This window comes from Notechis scutatus, chromosome Z (assembly GCF_049901735.1).
Source record: "Notechis scutatus isolate UNSWTSFEM ecotype Mainland chromosome Z, rNotScu1.2, whole genome shotgun sequence".
In the NCBI taxonomy this organism is placed as follows: Eukaryota; Metazoa; Chordata; class Lepidosauria; order Squamata; family Elapidae; genus Notechis; species Notechis scutatus.
The window spans coordinates 63,873,488-63,888,459 of NC_142025.1; the positions used below are offsets into that span (position 1 = coordinate 63,873,488).

At 40.0% G+C, this 14,972-nt stretch overlaps 1 protein-coding gene across 13 annotated transcripts in view; it reads left to right on the forward strand.

The window, feature by feature from the left end:
• Positions 1-3,805: 3,805 nt before the first annotated feature.
• The window catches only part of AVL9 (AVL9 cell migration associated), an 85,613-nt gene continuing 74,446 nt past the window's right edge, over positions 3,806-14,972 (forward strand). For all 13 annotated transcript variants that reach the window (XM_087945190.1, XM_087945191.1, XM_087945194.1 and 10 more), the window contains exons 1-2: positions 3,806-4,008; positions 12,756-12,876. In XM_087945190.1, the coding sequence (XP_087801316.1) occupies positions 3,904-4,008; positions 12,756-12,876 (226 nt within the window). In that variant the 5' untranslated portion in view covers positions 3,806-3,903. The remainder of the gene's footprint in view (positions 4,009-12,755; positions 12,877-14,972) is intronic.

The window sequence follows — 14,972 nt, forward strand, 5'->3', positions numbered from 1 at the left end:
ACCTTCTACAATGCTATTACAAATCTGGGACTGGAACAACTAGTAACCAACAACACTAGACTAAACAACTGCCTCGATCTCATCTTCTGCAACAGTTTGAATTTAATTTACGGAATACAAACTAAAGAACCCTTTTCCAGTAGTGACCACAATATGATTGACTTTTGTCTCAACATACGCCCACACAAAAATCACCACAATGATGTAATCCCCAATTGTAACTTCAAAAAAGGCAACTATGATCTTATAGACAACGATCTCTCATCCCTTGATTGGCAATCTCTATTCACTGGATGCAATACCGTTGAAGACCATTACAACATATTTTTTACTTGAAGTCAAAAGAGTCATCAAACTATATGTTCCAACAACAACTCCCAAAACAAAACAAAAAAGCAGATTACCCATATCAATAAGGAAACTTCAATCCAAAAAGAGATCACTCTGGCGGAAAAACAAATCTGGTCACGTTGCCAATTTCAAAAACCAATACAAAAATTTATGCCACCAGATAAAGACCAAATGCACCAATTATCACATTAAACAAGAGGAAAACCTTCTAAGCACCAATTCCACCCGTGCTTTTTACAATTTTGTAAACAACAAACTAAAAGACTCAAGATCCATCCCTCCCTTGATAGGACCTGATGGTAAAGACTGCAACGATTACACCATTAAAGCCAACATCTTTAACACATTCTTCGGCTCAGTATTTGTAAACAGCAATGGATCATGCCCAGTATTTCCTAGCCGTACCACAGATAACAACAATGATCTAATACATATCGATTTCACAGAAGACAATGTTGAAAAATCACTACGCAATCTAAAACCATCTCTATCTATTGGACCGGATGGAATATGTGCCTACTTCTTAAGAAAGCTATCCACTGCCATAGCCAAACCTCTAAGCATAATCTTTGAAAAATCTTTCAGGACCAGCTCCTTGCCTAACCTATGGTCACAAGACACAGTCATCCCCATCTTCAAAAAGGGAGACCCAAGCCTAGTTGAAAATTACAGGCCAATCTCCTTATGCTGCGTCACCTGTAAAGTCATGGAATCAATTATTAACCAATCCATCATCCTCCATTTAGAGACAAACAACCTACTCTCCAATAAACAATTTGGTTTCAGAAAAAAACTATCCTGTAATCTGCAACTCTTATACTGCAAAAACATATGGACGACACAACTCGACCAGGGCAAAGCAATAGACGCAATCTACATAGACTTCTGTAAAGCCTTTGATTCAGTGGTACACGACAAACTACTCCTAAAAATAAAATCCTATGGTATCTCTGGACAACTGAATAACTGGATAGAAGCATTCCTGTCAAACAGACAACAAATGGTCAAAATCGGGAGCGTCCTATCAAATCCAGTACCTGTCAATAGTGGTGTCCCCCAGGGCAGTGTTCTAGGACCAACTCTCTTCATACTCTACATAAACGACCTCTGTGATCATATTAAGAGCAATTGCGTTCTTCTTTGCTGATGATGTAAAGCTGTTCAATACCACAGACAATACTGCTACCCTACAAAAAGATCTTGACTATGTATCTGAATGGTCAAACAAATGGCAACTTCAAATCTCAACAAATAAATGCTCTGTCTTACATATTGGCAAAAAAATCAGAAAATAAAATACAAGCTGAATAGTCAAGATCTTGTTGATGACCCAAGCTCTGTAAAGGACCTTGGAATACTCACCTCTAATGATCTAAGTGCTAGAGCCCACTGCAACTACATAGCCAAAAAGGCATTAAGAGTTGTTAACCTAATCCTACGTAGCTTTTTCTCTGGTAATATCACACTACTAACCAGAGCATACAAAACATTTGCTAGACCAATACTGAATACAGTTCATCAGTCTGGAACCCTCATTACGTATCTGATATTAGCACAATTGAGAAAGTCCAGAAATATTTCACAAGAAGAGTTCTCCACTCTTCTCCTCGTTGTAGAATACCTTATGCCACCAGACTTGAAATTCTAGAACTAGAAAACCTTGAATTACGCCGTCTTCGGTCTGACTTAAGCATGGTATATAAAATCATACATTGCAATGTCCTACCTGTCAATGAATACTTCAGCTTCAACCATAACAACACAAGAGCACACAATAGATACAAACTCAAAGTAAACCGCACCAAACTTGATTGCAGGAAATACGACTTCAGCAATAGAGTGGTCAACGCCTGGAATACTCTACCCGACTCTGTAGTCTCTTCCCCAAACCCCAAAAACTTTAACCTTAGACTGTCTACTATTGACCTCACCCCTTTCCTAAGAGGTCTGTAGGGGGCGTGCATAAAGCGCACCAACGTGCCTACCGTCCCTGTCCTATTGTTTCTCTTATTCTTTTATTTTTCTTATATGTACCCATTTCATGTATTCACAACTATGTATACACTTATACTTATTATCTTGTAAACAATTGGCAAATCAAATAAATAAATAAATAAATAAATAAATAAAATTGTCTCCACACCATGAAAGCAACCAGTCCACAATAGCTAATTGTATTGTGTTACTGATAAATATTGAACATATATAGCAATCTATGTTTGTCTTAAGGTTGGTTTCTGAGGTTCTGATACTATTTTTGAAGAGAGAGTTTAGACTGAGCCTGCACTTTCATGTAACTTTTGTTGAAGTTTATTTAGTTAAATTTAAATATTACTTCATAAATTATTTACTTGCTTTTTATGTAAAAGTATTATTAATATATTTGATTATTTTCCAGATTGTACAGCATTTAAGCTACTTGTGGGTGTTTCACTTTATTATATTATTAGACTGAAACCTAAGCTACATCGGGAAACCGTCTTCGGTCTGACTTAAGCATGGTATACAAAATCATACATTGCAATGTCCTACCTGTCAATGAATACTTCAGCTTCAACCATAACAACACAAGAGCACACAATAGATACAAACTCAAAGTAAACCGCACCAAACTTGATTGCAGGAAATACGACTTCAGCAATAGAGTGGTCAATGTCTGGAATACTCTACCCGACTCTGTAGTTTCTTCCCCAAACCCCAAAAACTTTAACCTTAGACTGTCTACTATTGACCTCACCCCTTTCCTAAGAGGTCTGTAGGGGGCGTGCATAAGCGCACCAACGTGCCTACCGTCCCTGTCCTATTGTTTCTCTTATTCTTTTATTTTTCTTATATGTAACCATTTCATGTATTCACAACTATGTATACATTTATACTTATTATCTTGTAAACAATTGGCAAATCAAATAAAGAAATAAATAAAGAAATAAATCTAAGCAGACACCGTACTAACAATGTAGCACTGTCTTTGTGAACGAATGCACATCGTTGAATCACACAAGGTCCTAGTAAGGGTAGAATGGCCAGAGTTAGTTTCTGCTCCTTTAAGAACAAAGCACTGATCGATGGTTGCCAGGAGAAACCAACCTGGGGTAATAGGGTAAAGAAACTCCTTCCTGTCATAACTTATTTTTTGCAGGCAGTCGCTATATTCCTATAGTGAAGGGTCATTTTAGAGCGTATATGTCCTAACATAACCCTTCCCTCTGGAATTAGCCCTTGTAGCTTAAGTCCTTTTTTTGAAGATCTCCCGGCACCCGCCTGTGAGTTGTTTTTCACCCTCGAGTCCACGAAAGACTGTCTACCCGAGCGGTCGGACCACCCGTTCCTTCTTCGTCTCCTATTGCTACGCGGTCAATCCAGATGAGTTGAGTAACGACACTAATTCCACAGGCGCTACTGAGCGTGCTCAGACTCCTGGAGCATGCTCAGTGACAGCCAAACTGCAACTTCTGTCGTTCGACGAGTTTCACGCGTTCAGCAAGAGGAAGCGCTCCCGGCCCCGCAATAAACGGCTTCCCGCTGCAGGGCGACAGCGGTGTGGTCTCCTAGATGGAGCGAAGGGCCAAAGGGAATCCCGATCTCTGCATTCGAACTGGTGGCAGTCCTGTGCTACACATCGTGGTGGTCGGTTTCCATCACAAAAAGGGCTGCCAGGTGAGCGGCTGCCAGCTAGACTGGCTTCCTTGACCTATCCTTTCACTCTTTTATGCTTCTTCCCGCTTTCCAGCCATGCTTCCTTACGTATTACATCTCTTCTGGTGCCCGGCCACCCCATTTTTCCTGACACTCATCTTCTATGTATAATACATGGTCTTTTCATTTATTTCCATTGCCCAGCTTTTCTAAAGCTACTGCCTTTCGGCGATTAAGACTACAATTTAAGTTAGTCCCAACCAGCATGCTAATAGTGGCTATTCATAATTATAGTATTAACGCATTATGGAGTGTTCTTTACAATTAAACAATTAACCCATCTTACTATTTCTGTATTCCTATAGGCATATTATATGATGGGATATCATCAAAAATTGCATATGCACCTATTTCTAAATGTGAGAGAAAGTATGTATGTGTGTGCACAACTCTACATAACTATACTGTAGAAGTATATAATTAACTTATTCAAATGTCCAGATACCATGAAGCTTCAGGACACTTAGTATTTCTGAGACATTTCTAAGTATTTCCAGACATTCTTCTAACTAAATTAAACCAGCTAGCTGTACCTGAACACACTTGTAAGTGGATCATAAGCTTCTTAACAGACAGGAAGCAGCAGGTGAAGCTAGGCAGAATCACATCTGATACCTGTACAATTAGCACAGCCCCCCCGCTATGTGCTTTCTCCACTTCTCCGTCTATACCAATGACTGCATCTCAAACGATCCATCTGTTAAAATACTGAAGCTTGCAAGATGACACAACAGTGATTGGTCTCATTAGAGACAATGACAAATCCGCATACAGACAGGAGGTTGTACAACTTGCCTTGTGTTGTAACCGGAACAATCTGGAACTGAACACACTCAAATCCGCAGAAATGGTGGTAGACTTTAGAAGAAACCCTCCCATACTACCACCTCTTACAATACTAGACAGCGTAGTATCAACAGTAGAGACCTTCAAATTTCTAGATTCTACTATATCACATGACCTAAAATGTACACCTATCATCAAAAACATCATCAAAAAAGCACAACAAAGAATGTTATTTCTGCGCCAACTCAGAAAGTTGACCAAGGGCCTATCTCCAAATACTTTACGCAGACAGGTGGCGGCTTTAGCCTCGGGGATAGCCTGGGGTGACCTCCGTTCCATAAAGCACCATCCACATGTCCGCAGCTTTCTTTTCTTTTTTTTTAAACGAATTTTATTAATTTTTGAAATCATTTGAAATGATTTTTGAATTTTTGAAATCATTTGAAATGATTTTGAAATAAATACACAAACAAACAAAACATAGAATATAACAACATAAGGGATCTTTTCTGGAAAAACAAGGCATCTTATTTAAAAACAAAATAATTCCAAATTATCATATTTCCATACAAACACAATTTAATATGTATATTTATCTTCAACTTCATATCTTTTCCCAACTTCTCTTTATTTCTCCCTTTCCTTCTATTCAATTATATTTCTTTTACCTTGAATTATATATATTCATTGTATCCATCTGCCTTATTTATAATTTCATTATTCTCTTCTAACGTTCTTCTAGGGTTTTAATTCAAACATAAACAGACATAACACAAAACATAAATACATAAAACTTCTTTTTGGAAAGTGGCTTACCCCGGGTTACATCTTTTTGTACACACATAAATCAAATTCATGCTCACAAATATACTATTTCATATCTTATTTAACATACTATATTCTCTGTTTTCTCTCTTCTATTCACTCTCTTAATTCTATTTTATTTATTTCACTTCAGTTTAAATAATTTTACTTGCATCTTTTGTCCGTTCACTTTCAATTATCTATTTATCTTTTCTTTCTAATACAATATTTTTCCTGTGATCACTGGTTGAAGTATGACAACTTTTTATCTTTCCCCTAAATTAAACACTTACCGTAGAATAATACATACTTTCCATGCTGATTCTGCTTAGTACATTCTAAATACTACATTTTGAAATAATCAAACAAACAAAAAAGGAATATTGAAGTTTATAATATAGTAAAAACAATATTTCTTAGGAAATTCAACTCTATTGTTAAATCTTAAACATTTTTATAAATTCCCTTTATTGCATTATTAACTTATGTAATATTTCAATTTTCTAACTCAGTTTCAAATACTAATATCTACAATACAGTCTTATGTACTTTCGCACAATCATTTTTTAAATTATATTTTACCCTTTATCTCTGAAAAAAACTTTTTTTAACATCTTGTTTCAAACCTTTATAACTTCTCTTTCCTTTTTCCCTTCCTTTCTTATCAATTCTAGCCTTTTTGCCCCCCATCTCTCAAACTCCACTCTCTTAATCTTCCCTCTTTGTTGTATTTCTCTTTTCTGTTGCTTTCTGACATTATCTCGATTTTTCTTATTTTTCCCTTTCTTGGTTGCTTTTTTAAATTCTGAATTCTCCATTCTCTTTCCCCCCCGTTCTGTTTTCTTCTTCCACTAAGATTATTTGTCCATTAAAGATGGCTTCTTCCCAACCTTCTTCTTCATCCTGTTGTATTTCTTGAGAAGTAGAAATCGCCATTTCTAAAAAGTGGAAAATAGATCCAGAAGAGCCCTTGCCTTCTTGTTCTTCTTTCAGTTTTTGAAATTCCATTTGTAGTTCTTCAACTGATAATGCCATTTTTTTAAAAAAAAAAAAGACAACCCAAATGTTTTTGATCTTTCAAGAAATAGTTCCCAAGAATCCCAAAGTCACAAAGCAAATCCAAATCAGAACAAATTGTTTCATTTAGCACTTTCTTCTTTTTATATTTTCTCTTCCCGGGGTAGAATTCAATTACACAGATCCAAAGTAATTTTCTAGAAGTTTTATCACCATTTATTTCTAGTCTTATAAAGTCCAAGCAGTCTCCTTCAACACAATCTTAAAGTAAGTTCTTTACCTCTTCCCTCCCACTTATAGCAAAAAAAAAGATTAAGAAATTTTTTAGTTTTTAATTCCAATATTCAAAGATCTTTTACCTCCTTGGCTTCAGGTTTGTTGTGCCCAAGCAGGTTTTCCAGATTCCCTCTGGTATTTCCGTGGGGAGGGAGAGTGAGAGAAAATAACTTTCCCTTTTACTTTTCTTCCACCGCTTTTACAGCCTTCTTTAGGAAACAATGTATCGTTCAAGCAGTTTAATTTCCAGGGTATTTAAGAGCTCCTTGTTGTCCTGGTTCAGCAAAAAAAACCTGTCACTTTCTCCAGCTTCCTCCTGCACAAATCTTACCCGGCTGCAGGCTTCTTTGTGGCGGCCATTACTGACTGCCGCTCCACCGCCTTGGGAAAAAGGAGTTTTGCCGGCTGGGGAGGGGGTTTGCGATACCCCCAGCCCCTATCCGGATCTCCTCTCTCTTTGGTTGCCTCTACGGGGCAACCATATCCTCCAGAACCAAATGGATCGGAGGAACTTCGGCGGCGAGCGCAGCAGCCGCCGCCGAAGCCTTGCAAAACCGGAACCCCATGTTCACAGCTTTCTTAAGGGTGCTGCAAATTTACAACCTCCTGTAATTCACCGCTATCCCATCTGGGACCTCAACAAGGTGTTAACCGCACTTACAACTGGCCCGTTCGAGCCTTTAAGAACCACTGGTCTTAAATTCCTGACATATAAGGTGGCCTTCCTAATTGCAATCACATCAGCTAGGAGAATTTCCGAATTGGCGGCATTGTCAATGAGAAAGGACCTGTGCATGTTTCATGCAGACAGAGTGATTCTCCGATAGGATCCATCGTTCACTCCTAAAGTAAATTCAGCCTTCCACAGAGCGCAGGAGTTGGTCCTTCCAAATTTTTGTCCGAAACCATCTCATAGACTGGAGCATCAATGGCATCGACTTGACGTTCCAAAGGCCTTAAGCATCTATCTAGACCGCATGGCGGCATTTCGAAAATCTGAGGCTCTATTCCTATCCTTCAATCCATCCACTTTAGGGCAAAAGGTGTCGTTGACGGCCATCGGTAGATGGTTGAGAGCCACCATAGCTAAAAGTTACGAATGCCAGTCCATTTCAGTTCCTCAAGGCATTACAGCCCACTCAACAAGGAGTGCGGCAACATCAGCAGCATGGGCCACACGGGCTTCCATAGACGAAATTTGCAGAGCGGCAACTTGGGCTTCACCATCTCCCTTTGTCAGAAATTATAAAATTGATGTCTATGCCTCAGCAGATGCTTCATTTGGCAGAACAGTCCTGCAGAGGGTCCACAGAGTTTAGGAGTGGATTTCGATCCAGATGGAATCCCTCCTTAAGGACAGGCCAAGCTTTGGTATGTCCCACTTCTGGATGCTCTGAACAGCTCATGGGAGAAAGGGCGTTGGTACTTACCTGATACGCCCATCTGGTGGGGTTCCGTTCCAGTCAGGGATCTAGATTAGGTGATGAGTCCCGGACTTTGGCACTCAGTCTTCGAAAAACTGGGGACGCTGAGGAGGTGTCCCGTGGAGGAGGGGAGCGTCCCGGAGTTTTAAGCCCAGCCTTTCCAGAAGAGACTGAAGCACCTCCCACTTCTGGATGCTCTTCACAGCTCACAGAGAACGGGCGAAGGTAAGTACCAATGCCCTTTTTCTGGCCTCTCCATACTACTTTAATGGGGTTGTGATCAGCCAGGTATTTGGGGAGATCTCAATCTTCTCTATCTCTTTTCCTAAGTCAGTACTTGCCCATACCATGTTAATCCTCGAGCAAGATTTATGTGGGTTCGAGTAAAAGGTAAATTTCTGTTCTGTGGGATTGAATGATCTCCACACATCTATTAAATTTAGTTCCTCCATCATATCAAAAAATGTTTTGGGTAATATATTTCTTTTCTTTTGTTTCTTGTTATCACTAATGTAATCTTTTGTAATATCTACAATTCCATTATGATCTCTCACTATAAATATGTCCTTTTGGCCTGTCTCAATGATCTTTTAGTGGAGTTTCTTATAGAATTCTTTTTTATTTTTATTGGGTGCATAAGTAATTTACTAATAGCATCAATTTTTGTCCTATCTTTATTTCAATCATTAAGATTCTTCCTTTAGTGTCTGCATAAATTTGCTTAGCTTTTATCTCTTCGCTGATGTATACCACCACCCCCCCTTTTTTTTCTCTGCAAGTGCTGTGTAGAGTTTTTCCAATTTGTTGAGTTCTAAATATTTTTCATCTTGTCTTTTAATATGTATCTCCTGGAGGCACACAATATCTACATTTTGCTTAACCAGTTTTGAAAGTATTTGTTTTCACTAAGGCGTTTAACCCATTCACATTTACTGACAATAGTTTTAAATCTTTCTCCTTGGTTGGTCTACCGGTTTCTAGTATCTATTGATTTTCTTGTTTCTTTCTGTTCTTGTTCTGATGCCTTCTTCTTTCTGAAATTCTTGTGTCTCTTTACCTTTGTCTTCCTGATCTTCTATTTCGGATTTCAGCTGACGGTCTTCTTGACTCCCTCTAGTTTCTCTCTGCTGCTATCATTCTCCTCCATTCCTGTCAATTGATCATATAATTCTTGGGCTTTATCTAGATTGTCTATTTTTATCTTTTCACCTTGCCAGGATACTAGCATGCCTTCTGGGATAATCCACCGAAATAGTATATTCCGTTTACTCAGTTGGGAGTATTTTTCTCGATAGACTTCACTGTCTCCTCCGAACCTCTCTTCTTCGCTCTTCGATCTGTCCCAGGTTTTTCCGACTTCTTTCAGCCTCGGTTCACTCAGCCGTTACTTTGTTGCTTTCAGCACTAGTCGAGTTGGGTCGCGGAATTCTCCTTTCGTCTCTCTCACCTTTAATGCCTTCCGCTCTCCCGCTTTCACTTTCGACATTCTTTCTCTTTTCTTTCCCCCTGTACTTGTTGCACCCCTCTCCATCACTATTGATTGCAGATTTCTTCCATTTTTTGGGTTTTAAGTTCAATAGATCACAGCTCTTCCCTTCGGATCGCTGGTAAATTTTTCGGGGTTAAAACCTTCCCACCAGAGCTTCCTTTTTTACCAAGAGTTTCTGGGAATTAATCACTTTAACAATTCAGTTCAATCCACTGCAGATCTGGGATTTTCTCGCCGGTCAGAATGTCACAGTCTGTTCAATACAATCTTTTCTTCCCCTTCTGTTGTGACTAGTCATGCCCTCAGGTCCGCCATGTCAAAATGACATGGCAAGACACTTTCCGTGCCAGGTTCAAGAGGGATCCTTTCGTTGCAGCGAATGGTTGGCTTCCTCCTGCTGCTCCCCAGCCCCAGGGATCCCTCTGTTTCACGTTGCTCTCCAAGCTTTCCACGCCTTTGAAGGTTCCCCAATCACGGTAAAATCAGAGTCAAAGGACTGAGGTCATCCCTTTTGCTCTGTACTGCCACGACGTGAAATAGAATTTATTCTATTTGAATCATTATTTATTTATAAAAATTTATTGGCCACTCATCTTACCACAGAATAACTCTGGGTAGCTTACAAGCATAAAAGATAGAGAAAGAGGTGTGGTGGTGCAGTGGTCAGAATACAGTAATGCAGGCTAGTTCTGCTGACTGATAGTTGCCAGCAGTTCAGTAGTTCAGTTTTCACTCAAGGTTGACTCAGTCTTCCATCCTGGTAAAATGAGGACCCAGATTGTTGGAGAAAGTATGCTGACTCTGTAAATTGCTTAGAGATAGCTGTAAAGCCCTGTGAAGTAGTATATGTCTAAGTCCTATTGCTATTGCTATATATCGTGTGTGTGTGTAAAGATTATATATATATATATATATATATATATATATATATATATATATATATATATATATATATATATATATATATATATATATATATATATATATGTTTGGCTTGGTTGGGTATTTTCCCACGTCATTGTAGTTCTTTTAAAGTTGTAGCAACGTTTCAGCAGAATCTCATCTGCCATCATCAGGCTTCTGTATTGTGTCCGTCTGTGGGTCAGACTTTTACAGTGGTTTCAGATTTAAATTTGGGGCAGCCTATTGCTGTGCCAGAATGGTTTTTCTTCATCCTGATTGGTTGGGAGTCTTGGTCTGTGTTTATTGGTCTCGGAGTTTGCTGTGTTCTGCTTGATGGGTGTTTCTGATATCTTCTGTCTTTTTTTTGGCTCTTTTTGTATCTTGATTGGCTGGCAGCATTGTGTTACTTTAATGGAGGTCTTTAGTGCAGCTTGGCTTCGGGTAAATGGGCGGCTATCATTAATTAGGAAGCTGGGTTTCATCTGGGTGCCTGGTTGGGGTGTGTTTGAGCTGGAGGTATCAGGGGGATCTGTTTGTGCCCAGGTGTTTGCCTGGCTTGTGGTGTGGAGATTTTTTGTTTGTGAGTGCAGGCTTCCAAATGATTGACAGCCTGGTGGAATCATCTCTTCTGTTCATGCTTTCTGGTCTTTTTCAATCTCTATGGCTTCTCTGATGACTCTGTGGCTAGGATTTTCCATAGTGGCCAGGGTTTTGGTGGCATTGAAGTTGATGCTATGACCTGTAGCTTCCATGTGTTGGACTAGTGAGGAAGTGTGTTCCAGCTTTTTGACTGCATTTTTTGACTGACTACACAAAAATGCAGTCAAAAAGCTGGAACACACTTCCTCACTAGTCCAACACATGGAAGCTACAGGTCATAGCATCAACTTCAATGGCACCAAAACCCTGGCCACTATGGAAAACCCTAGCCACAGAGTCATCAGAGAAGCCATAGAGATTGAAAAAGACCAGAAAGCATGAACAGAAGAGATGATTCCACCAGGCTGTCAATCATTTGGAAGCCTGCACTCACAAACAAAAATCTCCACACCACAAGCCAGGCAAACACCTGGGCACAAACAGATCCCCTGATACCTCCAGCTCAAACACACCCCAACCAGGCACCCAGATGAAACCCAGCTTCCTAACTAATGATAGCCGTCCATTTACCCGAAGCCAAGCTGCACTAAAGACCTCCATTAAAGTAACACAATGCTGCCAGCCAATCAAGATACAAAAAGAGCCAAAAAAAGACAGAAGATATCAGAAACACCCATCAAGCAGAACACAGCAAACTCCGAGACCAATAAACACAGACCAAGACTCCCAACCAATCAGGATGAAGAAAAACCATTCTGGCACAGCAATAGGCTGCCCCAAATTTAAATCTGAAACCACTGTAAAAGTCTGACCCACAGACGGACACAATACAGAAGCCTGATGATGGCAGATGAGATTCTGCTGAAACGTTGCTACAACTTTAAAAGAACTACAATGACGTGGGAAAATACCCAACCAAGCCGAACACCATACATGTAAGTACCCGCGAAAACTTAAGAAAACATATATATATATATATATATATTATTGTAAGCCACCCAAAGTAAATAAATTAATACTGGCAAAAGCTATGATACAATTACAGATGGGGAAGATTGCAGATGTTGTAAGATCTGTTGTTAATCAATCAACCTCCACTGGGACTCAAAGCTAACTGATAGAGCCAGGTCTTTAGTTCTTACAAAAGGTCTGGCTGATTGAGGTTATTAACCTGCTGATCTGTTTAATCATTCTCTATATAGAATAGAACTCAGCCTTACTATTTTAATCTGAAATATTTGCTACCATAAATTGTATATGCTGCTTGGGTTTCTCTACACCTCTTGCTTGAAGTAACAGTAGAATTACTTAACAGTTTTATATTGGGATACCTGATGACTGAGTATAGATTTGATGAGGTTCTCTTGTATTCTTGCATTTAAACTCATGTAATATATGTTTGTTTTCAGATTGAGTTCTCCTATCCTTCTCTAATTACTGGAGAAAGTCATGATAGTAATAGTTTGCCAGAGGAATGGAAATACCTGCCTTTTCTTGCATTGCCAGATGGTGCTCACAACTATCAAGAAGGTAACAGCTCACATATGCTCCTTTCCTATAAATGCCTAAAAAATCTTGAATTTGATACTGGGCAAAGAATTTGATGCTCCGTAAAGAATTTGATGCTCTCAACACAGGACCAAATTTTTTTTATATGGTTAGCTGGCAAACAAATCTTTAAAAAATAATACTGTATGTTTTCCAGCCACAAACAAAACTTCCCCCCCTTTTGCTAGACAAAGAAAGGTGATTGTATAAACATTTTAAAATGCCATTTGCAGGTAGAGGAAGAAGTAAGTTTTATAATTCAAGTAATATGAAGTAAAACTGATTTGGCCTTCAGTATTTTCTTTAAAAAATACGTTTACATATCTGGTGTTTATGGTATGAAATGGTTCTGCAAAACAGTATGAATGTGCTTAGGCAAACTGTGTACAAGACTTGCACAATATCAACAATTCCTAAAAAACACAGACCAAAACACCAAAATCAATGCATACTGCGTTTCCCTGAAAATAAGATCGGGTCTTGTTTTCTTTTGGAACCAAATAAGCACTAGGGCTTATTTTTAGGGGCATCTTATTTTGTGGCCACCAGCTTGCTCCTTCCTACCATCTGCTTGCCCTGGCAAGCTGGCTGCAACAGCTTACAAGGCTTCCCAGGGCAAACACACTTTTTGACCAAGAAATGAGAAAGACTCAAAGCTTCATCTGCTTGCAAATGGGACGGTTTGAAATGGAACTAAGCATGTTAGGATTGTCTCCCCACCCCCCACCCCCGTGGGATGCTTTGAAATAGAAAAAATAGCATTTTCAAGCAGATGGACTTCATCTCCTCTGGGCGAAAAGTGTAGAGCCAGGTAGAGGGAGAAATATGGGTGGGGTGGGGTGGAGGCAGGTGATCCCAATGTGCTTAGCTCTGTTTCAAAGCATCCCATTTGCAAGCAGACGAAGCTTTGTCTCCCTCTGGGTGAAAAGTGTGCAGTGGAGGCAGAGGTAGTGGGGAGGAAGGCAATCCCAACGTGCTTAGTTCTGTTTCAAAGCATCCCATTTGCAAGTAGACAAAGTTTCATCTTGCTCTGGGCAAAAAGTGCATGGCAGAGGCGAGGTGAGACAGGCGATCCAGACATGCTGCATGGCTGCCTGGCTCACAGGAGGCTCATGAGAAGTTTGTGTGGTGGCACCAACAGCAGGCAGAGGCACGGAGGAAGCAGCTGCCCACCCTCTCCCTCCCACCATCTGCTTGCCTGCGGCTGCAACGGCTTACAAGGCTTCCTAGGGCAGACACATTTTTTGCCCAAACGGAGAAATGAGGGAGACTCAAAGCTTCGTCTATTTGCAAATGGGACACAAATGCAAAACAGAGCAATTAGCTCTGTTTCAAAGCATCCCATTTGCAAGCAGATGAAGCTTGGCTCCCTCTGGGAGAAAAGTCACAGGCAGAGAGGCAGGTGATTCCAAAGCACCACCCACTCCATCCCACCATTTCTCGGGTTGCCTGAGGCCGCATCAGGCAGGCACTCCCATAGGACATTGGGATCACCTGTCTCCCCCCTCTTTGCCTCTGCCTGCTGCCAGTGCCACTGTGCAAGTCTCCCGCAAGCCTTCTGTGAGCTAGGCAGCCATTCAGCACATCCAGATTGCCTGTCTCCCTCTGCATTTGCTTCCACCCTTGGACTTATCTGTTCTGTTCCACGGAGCTGGTGGGCTGTGGGTCCTAACCCTTGCACACTCGCTGCCTCTTGTGCTGGTCACACCCATCTGCCGGGTTTATTTTTGTAGTAGGGCTTACATTAGGCCCACTCCTAAAAAATGAAGCCAGGGCTTATTTTCTGGGTGGGTCCTATTTTCAGGGAATCATGGTGGTTACCAATTATTCTACCACTATTGCAATAAGCCATTGATGCATAGTTGTAGTAAAAGAAAAAAAATATGCTTTCAGAACCAATTCCTTTGTTTCATCTCCATATTAGGCTACCATTTACCCTCTTTGCTTAATATATTTTATTAATATTGTGGACTGCATGAAGGACCAGCTTAAAATATAATAAGGAAAATTGGTTTAAAGTTTCCATCTCAACCAGCTGTGAAAGTAGCCAATAGCAGAATATTTCCATAATTCCCAAC